The 14,280-nt window shown below is 50.4% G+C and overlaps 2 protein-coding genes across 2 annotated transcripts; both read right to left on the bottom strand.

Annotated features, from left to right (window-relative positions):
• Positions 1-2,873: 2,873 nt before the first annotated feature.
• On the bottom strand, positions 2,874-8,951 carry patl2 (PAT1 homolog 2). Its single transcript, XM_047050732.1, has 19 exons — positions 8,931-8,951; positions 8,498-8,645; positions 8,075-8,397; positions 7,383-7,448; positions 7,178-7,231; positions 6,983-7,099; positions 6,817-6,888; positions 6,538-6,671; positions 6,119-6,193; positions 5,855-5,978; positions 5,265-5,385; positions 5,070-5,167; positions 4,911-4,964; positions 4,685-4,827; positions 4,391-4,547; positions 3,983-4,117; positions 3,689-3,786; positions 3,067-3,207; positions 2,874-2,934 (listed from the first exon to the last, which is right to left on the bottom strand). The coding sequence occupies exons 1-19, from the start codon at positions 8,949-8,951 to the stop codon at positions 2,901-2,903; spliced, it is 2,115 nt and encodes a 704-aa protein (XP_046906688.1). The 3' UTR covers positions 2,874-2,900.
• Positions 8,952-9,389: 438 nt separating this feature from the next.
• Positions 9,390-14,280, bottom strand: LOC124488185 (transforming growth factor beta-1-induced transcript 1 protein-like; the record flags this gene model as incomplete). Its single annotated transcript, XM_047050731.1, is given in 11 exon segments — positions 9,390-10,102; positions 10,269-10,417; positions 10,801-10,882; positions 11,161-11,334; positions 12,323-12,505; positions 12,674-12,758; positions 12,967-13,039; positions 13,238-13,349; positions 13,352-13,391; positions 13,870-13,931; positions 14,224-14,280. Coding segments are annotated over 11 exon segments (1,284 nt in total), but the record flags the coding sequence as incomplete, so codon positions are not given.

Genomic DNA, 14,280 nt, shown 5'->3' with positions numbered 1-14,280 from the left:
GGGTGAAATTGAGGGCATCAGGATGTTAGTGTGTCGCTCTGCCTAGCGTGTAGAAAACCTCACCTCAGTTTGACAAGGATTCTCTGTCTGCTCTCTACTGATGCTTACTCCTGTATACTGTCATATATACGCCTCTGAAGGTCACTAGGTTCTGATCCTGGACCAGCCAGTGAGCCGTCATAAATACCTACATGGATCTGAGCTGCTCCGAGCGGCCAGCTTTCCTCATGTCTGTGACGCTGCCTGGCTCTGACGGCTCTTCTGCCAATACTGAACTCCCATTCCTGCCAACAGCAGGGTTGGCAAGAATGAAAGAATGACTGAAATCTAAGTCTGTTTTATGTTTCAAAGGGTTATTGGCACAAAGATGCCCTGCTAGTATATCTAATACTGACCATACAATACTATGTATAAGATAAATATATTTTTATATAACAATAAGACCTGTTCTCTAAAAAGCATTTAGGAAACACTTCAGAGACTGCTCCATCTGACAACAGGGTTTTATAGTAACGTGAAGAACATGTCAAACCAGCATTTTCCTTCCGAACGTTAAGACTTGTATTCATTGCTTTTCTGTTTCTGTTTCATACTGTTCTGTACAGATGTGGTCCGTCCATTAGCAGCTCTTGTCTCCACGACAGCAGCCGTGCTGATGTGAAGCAGATATATGACTAGAGGACCACAACACATGAAGCCCCAGCCAAGTCACCCAGAACAGGCCTTGCAGTGGAGGGTGGGGTCCTGGGTGGGCCACTGGGGCCCAGGACCAACCAAGCAGGCTCCAGACACGGACATGTCATCCTGGGGGATCCAGACATGAGGGGGAAGGGGGGTTGATGGATGGCTCTGGTCATTACTACTGTAGACATAGGGAGGAGGGGGATTTACTAGAAAGAGCTGTGCTCCGCCATTTTACAGTAGGCCTCTGCTGCCTCTATACTGCCTCTATACTGCCTCCCCCAGTCCTCCCAAGTCAACATTCCTCACAGCTGGTCCCCTGCTCCCACATTCTTGCCCCCTCCCAGACAAAGGGACAATATTGGCTCTGTCTGCCAGCGCTGGATGGATCTGCCTGTCTGCGGGGTGCAGGGGGGCTCAGACGCGCCCAGACACAGTCAAACTGGCAGAGGGGCTTCACAGTTGGCCAGAGATGGAGGTCGCACACGGGGTCACATTCTGATGTCCGGAGGAATCCCTGACAGCACCATGAAAGGACAAGCAGGTCTGGCACCAGCGTGGAGTGTCAGGCCAGTGCCAGGGAAGCTTCCAGCCTCTCTGCTTTTGGAGCTGCACTTATCAGCCCAGCCCGGGCAGCACGGCCAAGCCAGGTCCTGCACAGCCCGGGCTGCACGGCCATGCCAGGTCCTGCCCAGCCCGGGCAGCACGGCCAAGCCAGGTCCTGCACAGCCCGGGCAGCACGGCCAAGCCAGGTCCTGCACAGCCCGGGCTGCACGGCCATGCCAGGTCCTGCCCAGCCAGGCTGCACGGCCAAGCCAGGTCCTGCCCAGGCTGCACGGCCAAGCCAGGTCCTGCACAGCCCGGCTGCACGGCCAAGCCAGGTCCTGCCCAGCCAGGCTGCACGGCCAAGCCAGGTCCTGCCCGGGCAGCACGGCCAAGCCAGGTCCTGCACAGCCAGGCTGCACAGCCAAGCCAGGTCCTGCACAGCCAGGCTGCACGGCCAAGCCAGGTCCTGCCCGGGCTGGGCAGCGGCACAGCCTCCCTTTTCTGGAATGTTGCGCCGTGGTGTGTGAGCAGGACAGGTTCAGGTGACTCATATGTCATTGGTACGTATAAAAGCAAGACAGACACTGATCTGGTCAACAGCTGGACCTGGGCACAAGAGGTCCCATTTTGATAGCTGTCAGAATGTGACCTGCCTGTTACATGGCTGAAAATGTCTGACACACCAACCAAATCATTTCAGGGGAGAGGCCATCAGGGGAGAAGCCATCAGGGGAAAGGTCAGCAGGGGGAGAGGCCATCGAGGCCAAACAAGGGGCCTCCAAAAGAGTTGTAGGCCGGGGTGCCTAGCGGGACCGGGGGGCCCGAGGCAGGATTTAATCAACTCTGTGCATAAGGTAGCAAGATGAACTATTTTTGTGAAATTTTATTTATTTTGTTGCAAGTGCTTCACAAGAGTGCATTTTATATTGAATCTGCTTCCAACTGAAATGAAAGATACAACTAAAACATAGAAATAAAGCCTTGAATATACACAACAAGCATCGGAGAATGTACACTTGGGAAACCATATATATTTTTTCTTTTACAAAAGAACCCAAATGTGCATGTACATTCCTGAAGGTCAAGTCATAATTAGATATTACAAAAATACTACATTTGCTGTACAAAATATGAACCCATAACACCTCAAAAGAGCAACAAACTACGATACAATCCTCCAAGATTAAAGTTAAGTATCCCAAGTCTTTTGATAGGCGACCAACTTAAATACATTTGAAAAGGTATCCTAATGAAACACTTTCCCTGAATGATTCTGTTCTTCGTGGAAAGTGGAGGCGTTGAGGCTAGGACACAGCACCCTCTGGTGGGCATACTAAGACTCACCTTCTTGTCACTTGAATTGGCTTGGATTATATCCAACACATTTTCTACTGGCTTGGGGGCAGATGTGTGTTACAGTACTTGGGCCTAACAAGACATGTAGATAAATTAAATGAAAAGGAAACAGATCTGAGAGAACGTGCTCAAAAGTGAGGGGGACGAGGGGAGGAAAGAAAATTTGAGAAAATAAATCACATGAATGCATTTGAAAACGCATCGTCATACAAGCAGGTTGAAGTTTCGGTAGCGTGATGTTCGTCTTCACACCTCGTCCATCCTGCTTCAGTTCACCTCCTCACAACTGGCTCGTCTACGTCAGAAGAGCGCCCTCCTTAGGACGCGAGAGCCATGACACCAGTGGCAGATCTAACAAAAAGAGGGAGAGTGAGTGAGAAAGCTTCTAAAACGCACATCACCTTGGAGCATCGGTCAATGCGGACTAGCCCGTGTCTAGTTCAGCGTTGGAGGGTTCTCTTCAGACCCCACATGAGTCCTTACTCCATGTTGCTCTTCAGCTGGTGGACGGTGCGCTTGTCCAGGTAGCGGCAGAAAAGGGTGAGCAGGTTGGAGGGCAGAAGAAGAGGCTCCACCAAGGCACTCTGGGATAGCTGCCAGGCCACCTGGAAGACCGTGTCTGTCCTGGAGACAGGAAGAAGATGTGTTTAAAACAGGAAGCAGATGCACCGTTTCTACCCAGCCACTGAGCTAGACCTACTGTACAGGCAGAAAATGTACAAATCAAATAAATAAAAATAATAATCATCAAATACTTTTTCGAAAATATTTGTTAAACGTTTTTTTTCTGAAATATGTTCTAAACTTCTTTTTTTCCAACCTTTAGAAACTTTTCAAATTTTTGGGGGGGAATAAAAAAAAAAAAAACTTTTCCCCCCCTAGACAGTGAAAGGAAAGAGACAGGAGGAGAGGGGAAAACAAAGGCCTAAACAGAGTAGAGTAAAGCAGAGCACAAAATAGTACAGTAGAGTTTAGTACAATCCTCATCAAGTACGCAAAAAAAAAAAAACACTTAGCAAAAAAAAGATACATACAAATAAATAAATAAATAAAAAGGCATGGAGGCTTCCGCCGGCGTTGTAACCAAGGTAACCAGGAGTCATACCAGGTCTCAAAGTCTCCGATGCTGGGCTCCAGGGGAAGGTCTGAGGACAGCAGCCTCTCTCCCTGGGAGAGGAGCGCGTACAGCAGTGACAGCCCAAACTGAGGAGAACCAGGACACACAGAAGTGTCATTCAATCAAGATACTGCAGAGCTAACCAGGTGCAGATGCTAAACTACTCAACCTAGGTTATGATGTGTATAAACAGTTCACACGCAACTATATGTACATTTACGTTGTTCAAAAGTCTTAAGAATAACTTAATGGGTACAAAATAGCTCAAGTGTAACAAAGGACCTTGTTCTGACAGGCTAGCGTGAGGCTCTCGCTGTTCCTAGAGGACAACGTCAGGTTTCTGAGCACGCCGATGAGCTGGCTGAAGGTCAGCCCTCCAATCACAGAACGGAGAGCTGGGTACAACACGGGCAGAGCCTGCAGGGAGACACAGGAAACACGCATGGAGTCAGGTCAGGGTCGGTAGCATGTTTACATTGTAGTCTTTCAACAGAAGCTTCCATGCAAAGCCACACATGTAGAGTGCATCCAAAGAAACCAGAGGAGGACCATGGATCAGAGAAACCAGCAGAGGACCAAGGATCAGAGAAACCAACAGGAGCTCATGGTCAGAGTCGAGGAAGGGTGTGTTTTGGCAGGGAGGCGTGATGATTGGTCGACCTCGTCAGGGAGGCGTGGTGATTGGTCTACCTCGTCAGAGTCCCTGCTCATCAGGACGGGCAGGTGAGCCGTCACCTCGCGCAGGACGTGCAGAGCGGCATCATGGGACAGGAAGGGGAGGAGTCGAGCCAGAAGGCGCTTCCCCTTGGAGACCAGGAGAACAGGAAGGAACTCTTCCCCCGCCTCCCTACAAAACCACACAGAGCAACAACCAATCGGCCATACAGCCGATCGGCCAAGCGCAGATCAGCCAACCGCAGATCCTACTAGTCCATGTTGATGTAAGGAGCTGTGAGAGGAGCCTGCGCCCCCTGCTGGACTCACAGAGCGTCAGGGTGCTGCAGCTGGGAATAGAGCTGCTCCACCTTCCTCTGAGTGTTCTCCACCAGCCTCCTCTCCTCAGCCTCCCCCAGCACCACATTCTTCAGCCTCTGGGCCTCCTCTACATCCAGCAGGACCACAAACAGCTACAGAACACACACACACACTGAGGGAGGGACACCTTATCACCGTGGGTAACAGCTCAGGTGACTCGTCAGCAGAATCTGACCTTCTCGATCTTCTTGAGGACCTCCAGACGTTGCTGACTGACGTCCTTGTGTTCCTGTGCAGGGGCCACTTCCTGTTTGGTACGTAATGATGTTCAGGTGTGCGGATCATGTTCAGGTATCATGGATATTGTTTTAAGGTTATGTGCCCCCTGCTTCACCTCACTGGGACAGTGGGCCTGGACGGCATTGATGGCCCGTCGAGGTGAGTAACACGTCGACACGGCAACTTGACCCAAGGAGCCTTCGATGTGCAGCACTGAAGCATAACCAGAACACCACTCAGAACCAGCAGAAACCCAGGGAACCGCTGGTCAAAAACAGCCTGCTGGAGGAGCCGTCCTGCAGCCACTTACCTGGCGTGTAGGAGTCAGCCTTGGTGACATAGGGCGTGGTCAGCTTGGGAGGGTCTCTCTTGCTGCCCCGGAGCCCCAGCTCCTCCTCCGCCAGCTTGGCCTCCATCCTCCGGTAATACTCCTGTCAGAGGGACACTGTCAGGGGAATACTATATATATTATAAAGGGAGTCCAGTGGCTGAGCGGTTAGGGAATCGGGCTAGTAATCTGAAGGTTGCCGGTTCGATTCCCGGCCGTGCAAAAATGATGTGTCCTTGGGCAAGGCACTTCACCCTACTTGCCTTCTAAATGTAATGCTCCTGTCAGAAGGACGCACTGTCGGGATAATACTCCAGTCAGGGGGACCTGTCAGCACCCCGGCAAACAGGTCGCATGCTTCACGATGGGTTCTGGACTGGTTAGCCTGGGTAACCTACCTGGTAGTAGTAGTTAGTGGTACCTGGTAGTACTAGTTAGTGGTACCCGGTAGTACTAGTTAGTGGTACTAGTTAGTGGTACCTGGTAGTAGTAGTTAGTGGTACCTGGTGGTACTAGTTAGTGGTACCTGGTAGTACTAGTTAGTGGTACCCGGTAGTACTAGTTAGTGGTACCTGGTAGTAGTAGTCGTCCAGGTGCGGGTTCTCGCTCTGCAGCTGGATCATCTGCAGCCTGATGATCCAGTCCTTCTCCTTTGGGGACATCAGATGACAGTAGGGGTCCCAGCCATCTGCTTTCCTAGGGGGGAGGGGGAGGGAGGGTCACTACCGACCTCTGCTAGCACCAGGGCAAACCAGCCAGCAGGGCTAACCAGCCACTAGGTCCAAACAAACTAAATAAATATAAAACTGGACCGGGCTGACAGGATGGTCACCCACCTCTGAGATCTCTGCTGTCGTTGGCTCAGCAGACGCCTGTGTTGTGGGTGGAGCTGAGTCACTGGGCCTGGGAACCTGGAGGGAGAGAGACACACAGATACAGAAAGTACGGCAGAAACACCATCACCAGAAGTGCGTAGTTCTAACAGGATTTGGGGGTTCTGAGCCGAGGGTCTGTATAATCAGTGCCCACATCTCAGCTTCTAGGTACAGGGCAACAGTAAAATGTTTGCAATAATGCATTGTACGGTGCAGCCAAGTCATATTTGAAGAACAACATGAATTCCCAGGTGTGGTGCGAGACAGTGGTACAACGAAGCACGCGTTAAAGGAGTGGGACTCCAGGTACCTCTACGAAGCGTGACGACGCGGTCACATGACTGAGACACAGTCAGGAACGCCAGGGGCTGCACAGGTACCTGAATTGCTGCAGGGGATTGGACGAGGGGCTGTAAAAGGGGGAGGGTCTGGGTGAGTTGGCGCCGAAGCGTAGCTGCATCATCTTGGGGGTGGAGGGGCAGGGGCGGCTGGCCGAGGACAGGAAGTCTACAGTCTGTCGTGACGTGTGAAGACACGTCATCATCAATCAAACAATCAATGTTTATCTATATAGCACATTCAAAAACAATATTACATCTTTTTGCTGCACTGTACTATCTGAAGTGCAGCATCAAACTGGAGTAGGAAGGAGGAGGGACCTGGTTGGAGTACTGCTGCGGGGTCAAAGGCCGCCGGGTGATGATGGGAGAGACGTGCGCCATAGGAGACATCTGTAACCAAGACAACACACGAGGAGGCCCTGAGCAGAGGTCCCTGAACCATCTGGACCCTCACCTGGACATCAAGCCTCCATCAGCACCTCACCTGAGAAGGGCACCTGAGGCCAAACGGCCCCCTTGGACTCCCTCTCCTGCCCCTGGTGGACGGGAGGAGGTAGGGCGCCTGCAAGCCTCGGTCGATCACACACACAATGGCGTTGTCCTGTGAGAGAAGCCGTGTTACTGGCCGGCTGTGACAGAGGTGAAACCTGTGATTGGAGGAGCAACAGACTGGAGGTACCTGTAGGATCAGGCCTGGGGTGCGTCTGGGACTCCTGTAAGATGGTAACATCCACTACAGAGGAGGATGGTGGAATCATTTATCATTAGCAGACGCTTTTATCCAAAAAGAAGTACAGGTGGAATTTAAATCTGGGACCTTTATTTCTGCTCCAACCACAGTTGTGCCCATCCCCATGCTCTGGGGAGGGGGGTTAAAGACTCACAGCATCTGGATCAAGAGCGTCCCAGCGGGATGTGGTCCCACAGTCCAGGATGGCGCTGTCCAGACTCTGGAAAACACCACCTCACGTCACTGGACTGGCTTACAGGATAGACACTGGACTGGCTTACAGGCTAGATACTGGACTGGCTTACAGGCTAGATACTGGACTGGCTTACAGGCTAGATACTGGCCTGGTTTACAGACTAGACACTGGACTGGTTTACAGACTAGCTAGATACTGGACTGTCTTACAGACTAGCTAGATACTGGACTGGCTTACAGACTAGATACTGGACTGGCTTACAGACTAGCTAGATACTGGACTGGCTTACAGGCTAGCAGGTTAGCTAGACACAGGACTGGCTTACAGGCTAGATACTGGACTGGTTTACAGACTAGACACTGCACTGGTTTACAGACTAGACACTGCACTGGTTTACAGACTAGATACTGGACTGGTTTACAGACTAGCTAGATACTGGACTGGCTTACAGGCTAGCAGGTTAGCTAGACACAGGACGTGCTTACAGACTAGATACTGGACTGGCTTACAGGCTAGACACTGGACTGGCTTACAGGCTAGATACTGGACTGGCTTACAGGCTAGATACTGGATTGGCTTACAGGCTAGCTAGACACACTAGGAACAGTCTGTATTTACACTTACTGGTATGAACTACTAACGTCACTCACCTTCAGGCTAGGCCGCCCCTCCACTGTTCTCATCACTGCCGGGTCTTCAAACATCTGCACCCGGCCTCTCCCCCCTGGCTGGCTCCAGCCTCTGCCCCCTGGCTGGCTCCAGCCTCTCCCCCCTGGCTGGCTCCAGCCTCTCCCCCCTAGCTGGCTCCAGCCTCTGCCCCGCAGGCCTGGGGGGTGCTGGGGCCTGGGGCTGGGGGGAGAGGGCGACCGGGAGGCCAGGGGAGGCGAGGCGGGCGGTGCAGGGGGAGGAGGAGATGGAGGCGGCTCGAACTGGAGGAGAGAGTTGGTGGGACCCCCTCCCGATTCCTCCATGTCTACATCAGGGAAGGATTACGAAGTTAGTAGAAAAAAAAATGGTTGGTTAACCGTTTCTGATCGTTCCCTGCCCTAAAGAACTCCGTGGATGAACCATACCCATGCCAAAAGTCTCTTCATTGTAAAGATCGAAGTCTTCATCCTCCTCTGCCATCTCCTGGAGTAATCCTCCCGTGTCCACCCCCTCCTCTCCGCTCCAGTCACCTCCGTTTTCTGGCCATTCAGGCGGAGAGACGTTTTCGGTGTCCTTCAAGTAAACGGGGGAAAAGCGGATTCAAATGTGGTGAAGTTTCACCGGCATTCTTTCACAGACTTGGGTCCTTTAAGCTAAAAACAAACGTGAAATTGATAATTACTTCCCATTCAAACACGACAAGGAACTGCTGTTTTAGATGTGTTAAGAGACCGATGTTTCTTCCTGTTGCTTCAACACGTGTAGTTGTTTTCATTACCTAATTATGACCTGCAGTAGCCTCCAACGTAGCTAGTTTAACACAACATTTCAATGCGCATAAATGAAAATTATACTTACTTGTTGCTTTGAGTCACTCATGTATAATCTTTAAAGATATATGATTCATATAAGCTCACGTCCGTCAGTATGTCTCCGACCTGTCTGTGCTTGAGCGTGTCTGCAATCTCATTAGCGTATTTAAATGAGCACACCTGTGAAGGCGCGGAAGCGGGAGGACACTGGGCATGCGTAGAACATTTTGATATAGCTTATCGATCTCTGATATAGATCAATGGATACATTAACTAGTCAGCGGTGCAGAAGTTGTCCTGTCTGACTGTTAAATCCACCTCGTCACTCTGGGTGCGCTATCATCCGGGAGGATTACCTGTGTATCAAATCGCAGCCAAATCAATTTGACTGTTAGCGTGGATAATAATAATACAGCTTTTTATATGCGTTGCATGTTTTCACTTCGTTCGAAGTAATATGTAAAATATACATTAAACTCAAATTTCAGGGCAGAAAAAGACTTAATCTTAGGCAGTTATTTTATTTTGTATAATTGCATAGCAAAATTGTGAGAATATAAAAACATCTTTGGCACTATTACAATGGCGATGCATAATAGTCCGTTACACAACATACTTAACATACATAATACATAGTATAATGCATTAGCAGTGACAATTATATTTTTGTAACATAAAGCAAATATATTAAATGGGTTTCACTTGCACTATATACAGTACAAGTCTTTCATTAAAACCTTACTTTGGCATTCAATAATTCATCTCTCCAAACCTTCTTTTGTTGAACAATTCAGTGGTCAATATTCAATTTGAATCAATACAGTACATGAATGAATTGAAGTACAACACCATAAACGTTTTTAATATATTTTTTTGTAAAATCATGGCTTTAGTCCTGGCTGGTCTCTCTAAGGTGTGGAGTTCACCTCAGGGGGGGGAGAGGGGAGAGGGTTAGCCGAAGAGCTTGATGAAGCAGGGGTTGCAGTAGGGCTTGTTCTCCTGCTCCTTGAAGCAGCCCTTGCTGAGCGGCTTGAGGCAGAAGTGGCAGACCAGGTGGTGGGGGTGGAACTTGGCGCCCATGGCGGTGATGCAGCGACCCAGGATGGGCTGCTGGCAGGCCTGGCACAGGCTGCCCCGGGACTGGTGGTAGTGGGCCTCACACAGCGGCTGGCCCTCGTGCTCGAAGAAGCTGCCGTTCACAAACGGGCTGTAGCACTCCTGGGGGGAGAAGGAGAAGGAGGTTAGGGTGAGGTTTGGAGCGGTGAGGTAGGGAGGTAGGGAGACTGGACAGGGAGGATGTGAGGTAGGGAGGGGGGCAGGTAGGGAGGTAGGGAGGATGTGAGGGTGAGGTAGGGAGGGGATGGGACAGCGTTCCTTCACTCACCCTGCACACAAAGCAGTGTGGGTGCCACAGAGCACTGAGAGCTGAGATGTAGTTCTCCAGGATGGGCTGAGAGCAGCCCTGGCAGTGGGAGGCAAACAGAGACAGGAAACACTGCTGGCAGTACTGCTGGCCCTCGCGGTCATGGAAACCTGCAACACAGGGAGAGTGGGGTACTGTAGGGGGTGAACATCGGATTCTAGCGTTTCGGATTCGGTTCTTGAATTTGAGTTTAGATTCTTGCATTTGTTTGGGAGGAAAAGAAAGAAAATTAGGAGAGGAGGGCTCTGTAAGTGGACCACAGCAGAATGAAACATCTATACAAGTTCATCACAATACAATGAGAGAGCTTGTTTTCAGGCCCTGTAGGTATGCTTGCCGGACTCGAACCCTCACCCCCCCGACATCACCAACACCACCCTCACACAGCGCAGCGTGACGTGTTGGAGGAACACAGAACAAAGAAGAGGCTCGGTGAAGCTGGGGTCCCTGTTGTGTCGGACCTGCTCTAGACAGGATGTGCCATGTTTATTACCTTCCTCCCCAAATGCCCGGCTGCACTTGACGCAACAGAAACACTCTGGGTGCCAGTTCTTGTCCAGGGCAGTGACCATTTTCTACAGACAGAGAACAGAAAGTGGGCTTGTAGTTTGAAGGTATAAAAAGCACCTTTTCTCAGTGCTTTTCTTGTCAATATTAGCTTGATATTAGTTATTTGTGGAACTACATGATGTAATAGGTAAATAAGGGAGTTAAAGTGAGCAAACTTCTTAAGATCAGGGATCGCTATATATACAGTACTGTTAAGTCTGGCACACAACTTGCTTGTTCCTCGTAAGTGCACAGTACATTAGACTCACACACACTCACACACACTCACACACGCTGCTCTTACGTTGAGGATGGGCTTGCTGCAGTGTGCACAGTGAGGGGAGTACAGGGTGAAGTAGTCTGACTCGCAGTACGGCCGGCCGTCCTTCTCAAAGAAGTTTCGACTGCCCAGCTCCGTCTCACACTCGGTACACACAAAGTGTTCCGGGTGCCACACCCGCCCCAGCGCCGTCACCACCTGCAGGGGGCAGGGGGCAGGGAGCAGGGGGCAGGGAGCAGGGGGCAGGGGGCAACAAAGCATTTTACACACAGCCTTTGACGTAGATAGCAGACCACATGGAGGTGCTTTACAGCACGGCTTGGAGAACGACACACAACTCTGTGACTGTGTGTCTCAGCTGAGAGAGTAGGGCTGGGCAATATGGGTAAAACATTATCGATATAGTTATTTATTATTCCATTCGATAACGATAATTAAGACGATAGACCACAGATCGTAGTAGCACAATAAGTCTCTTCCTCAACTTTTCCTACACTCAGCATAAAGTTTAGGCAGCGCGGTGTGAGAGAAGTGTTTGTGGCCAGGTAGCATGTAGGCCTACCTGGGGTCAAGTACATACATGGCGAATAAACCAAATTCTGATTCTGAAGTAACTTAAGCTTTTTAAAACCTTGCTTTTTATCAATACCTTGGCGCGAGCTCACACTTTCTGCAGGTTCCAACGAGTGATTTAGCTTCAGGTGGTAAAAAAGGTTTGTCGTATTACCAGACTTGGTAGCCACCTGTTAGTTCACTACACAATTTGCACCGAACATTGCTCTACTCTTTGTCGGATTTCAAAAAGCCAAACCACTTCCAAATAACTGAAGAAGACCAACCCTTTTTATGAATAAGTTCTTAATTGGAAGTTGCTCCCTCGCCATGGCTGTCGCTGCCACTGTTTTCGGCAATAAGACGAATTTTCCGTGGTTAACATTAGCTACTCCACTCGAGGTGCATAGTCAGTATATTTTAGTGAGCGTAGGCTACCATTTCTCCGCAACTTTCTGCTGCATCACAGAAATTAAATGGACAGCTGTTCCTAATTATTCTCTATCGATATTATTGAAAAATGAATTAATGTTACGATATCTATATTGACGGAAGTCATTACTTCGATATTTTCTATATCGAAATAATCGATGTTATCGATTTATCGCCCAGCCCTATGAGAGAGCATGCTCACCTGTCCCACCACAGGCTTCTGACAGGCTGAGCAGTTCCCCTTGGAGGAAGTGGGGACCCCCTGCCTGCTCAGGTCTGATTGGAGGAGTCCAAGCATACTGTCCAATGAGCCTCCGGATGAGGCCTGGGGGGGCGGGGCTGGCTGCGGGGGCACAGTGACCACTTGATTGACAGGTGCAGGCGGCTAATAGGAGAGAGGAGCAGTCAGAGAGCAGGAAGTTGATGAGCAGTTCAGATGTGCTACTTGACAGACTTGGAGGGAGACACAGAAACAGGTTTGAGAAGAACGACTGGAGTCTCAAAAGAGAGAGGTTTGTGTGTGTGTTTGTGTATATATGTGTGTGTGTCTCACCGTGCTCTGGACTCTGAAGTCAGACAGGGAGGCCATAAGCTTGTCCAGCTCCAGAGTGGCTGAGGTGGCTGAAGGCTTCACTGGACTGGAGAGGACAAGTTAGGGTTAGTTGAGCTCAGTGGTTAGAGCATGTGACTGCAGATCAAGAGGTTGCTGGTTTGAATGACCCCTGGTTGTCACTTTGGTGTCTGCTGACTGAGCCCTCCTGTAGGAGTGATTACAGGTGTGTGTACAGGTGTGTGTACAGGTGTGTGTATAGGCGTGAGTACAGGCGTGAGTACAGGTGTGTGTACCTGGAGGAGGGGGAGGGCCCCTGGAAGTCTTTCATCTCGTCCTTCTTAGAGGGAAATTGAGCCAGGATCTCATCTAAAGCAGAACACATCAGCATGGTCATTACTCCACATATCCCATCAGGCCCTGCCCCAGCAAGGCTACATATCCCATCAGGCCCTGCCCCAGCAAGCCTACATATCCCATCAGGCCCTGCCCCAGCAAGCCTACATATCCCATCAGGCCCGTGCCCCAGCAAGCATACATATCCCATCAGGCCCTGACCTGGCTGACCTGTGATGTTGAACTGCGTGGCATTGAGCTCCTGCAGCAGGTGGTCCAGTTCACTCAGCCCCGCCCCCAGCCCCGCCCCCAGCACGGAGGACGAGGAGAAGGTGGGGGGGGGGAGGCTCCACCTGCACGGGGCGAGCGAGGCTTGTTTACTGTACTGGTGGAGGGAGAGAGAGAGAGAGAGAGAGAGAGAGAGAGGAGAGAGAGGGAGAGAGAGAGAGAGAGAGAGAGAGAGAGAGAGAGAGAGAGAGAGAGAGTGGTGAGAGAGAGAGAGGGAGAGGGAGGGAGGGAGGGAGGGGAGGGAGGGATGGGAGGGGAGGGGAGGGGAGGGAGGGAGGGAGGGAGGGAGAAAGAAATAGACAAAGAAAGAGAAGGTGTAATCTTAACTAAAGACATGGTTCATACTGTAGAAACGTCAATATCAGGTTGGAAAAAATCAGATTCATGTGACTCCTAAACAGATTATATTTCTACTGTTTTCTGCCAAGGGTGGTGAGGCTTGTGGACGCAGCTGGATTAAATTACTTTTAGTTTAGCAAAGAAAGTAAGGAACAAAAATCCTAGACACACACATCATTTCCTGTTTACCGAATAACGGATGAACATGAATCCGACTTGTAGTCAGCAGGTGTTACCTGTACAGCTTGTCTGGGAGTGGGCTCTTCGAGCCGTTGGACTTCATGGCAGATGAAACCGTCTGAAGAAAAGAGGGAGGAGCATGAGACCCAGCTGTACAGGGAAGTTTGCTGCTAAACAAATACACACGGCAACGCATTGCATTATGGTTACATTAACCTCCATGTACACACAATGCCATGTGCTATATAGTAACACAGTAGTTACATTCAAGTGTTCCTGAATCCAGGATCCAGTTACAGTGAAGCTGGGCTGCCTTGGTTCTTCTCAATCTTTGCTTGCATCTCTCCTGTCAGAGCATCACTTATGTTAGGCATGCTCTGCTGCATACTGGGGGCAGGGGGCTCTCCTACCTGCTGGGGGGTGTAGGCCGGGGGCGGGGGGCCTGGGCTGGGCAGGGTCCTGGGGGC

The sequence above is a fragment of the Hypomesus transpacificus genome, unplaced genomic scaffold (genome assembly GCF_021917145.1).
Source record: "Hypomesus transpacificus isolate Combined female unplaced genomic scaffold, fHypTra1 scaffold_127, whole genome shotgun sequence".
NCBI lineage: Eukaryota > Metazoa > Chordata > Actinopteri > Osmeriformes > Osmeridae > Hypomesus > Hypomesus transpacificus.
This window is presented reverse-complemented; position numbering and strand designations above follow the sequence as displayed.

Excerpts from the sequence above, each read along its gene's own strand:
- patl2 (XM_047050732.1), bottom strand. The coding sequence starts at position 8,951 with ATGAGTGACTCAAAGCAACAA. Across the intron at positions 6,194-6,537 it reads AATCCCCTGCAGCAATTCAG|GTTCCCAGGCCCAGTGACTC; the intron begins GTACCTGTGCAG and ends CTCTCCCTCCAG. Across the intron at positions 4,548-4,684 it reads CTGCAGCACCCTGACGCTCT|GGAGGCGGGGGAAGAGTTCC; the intron begins GTGAGTCCAGCA and ends GTGGTTTTGTAG.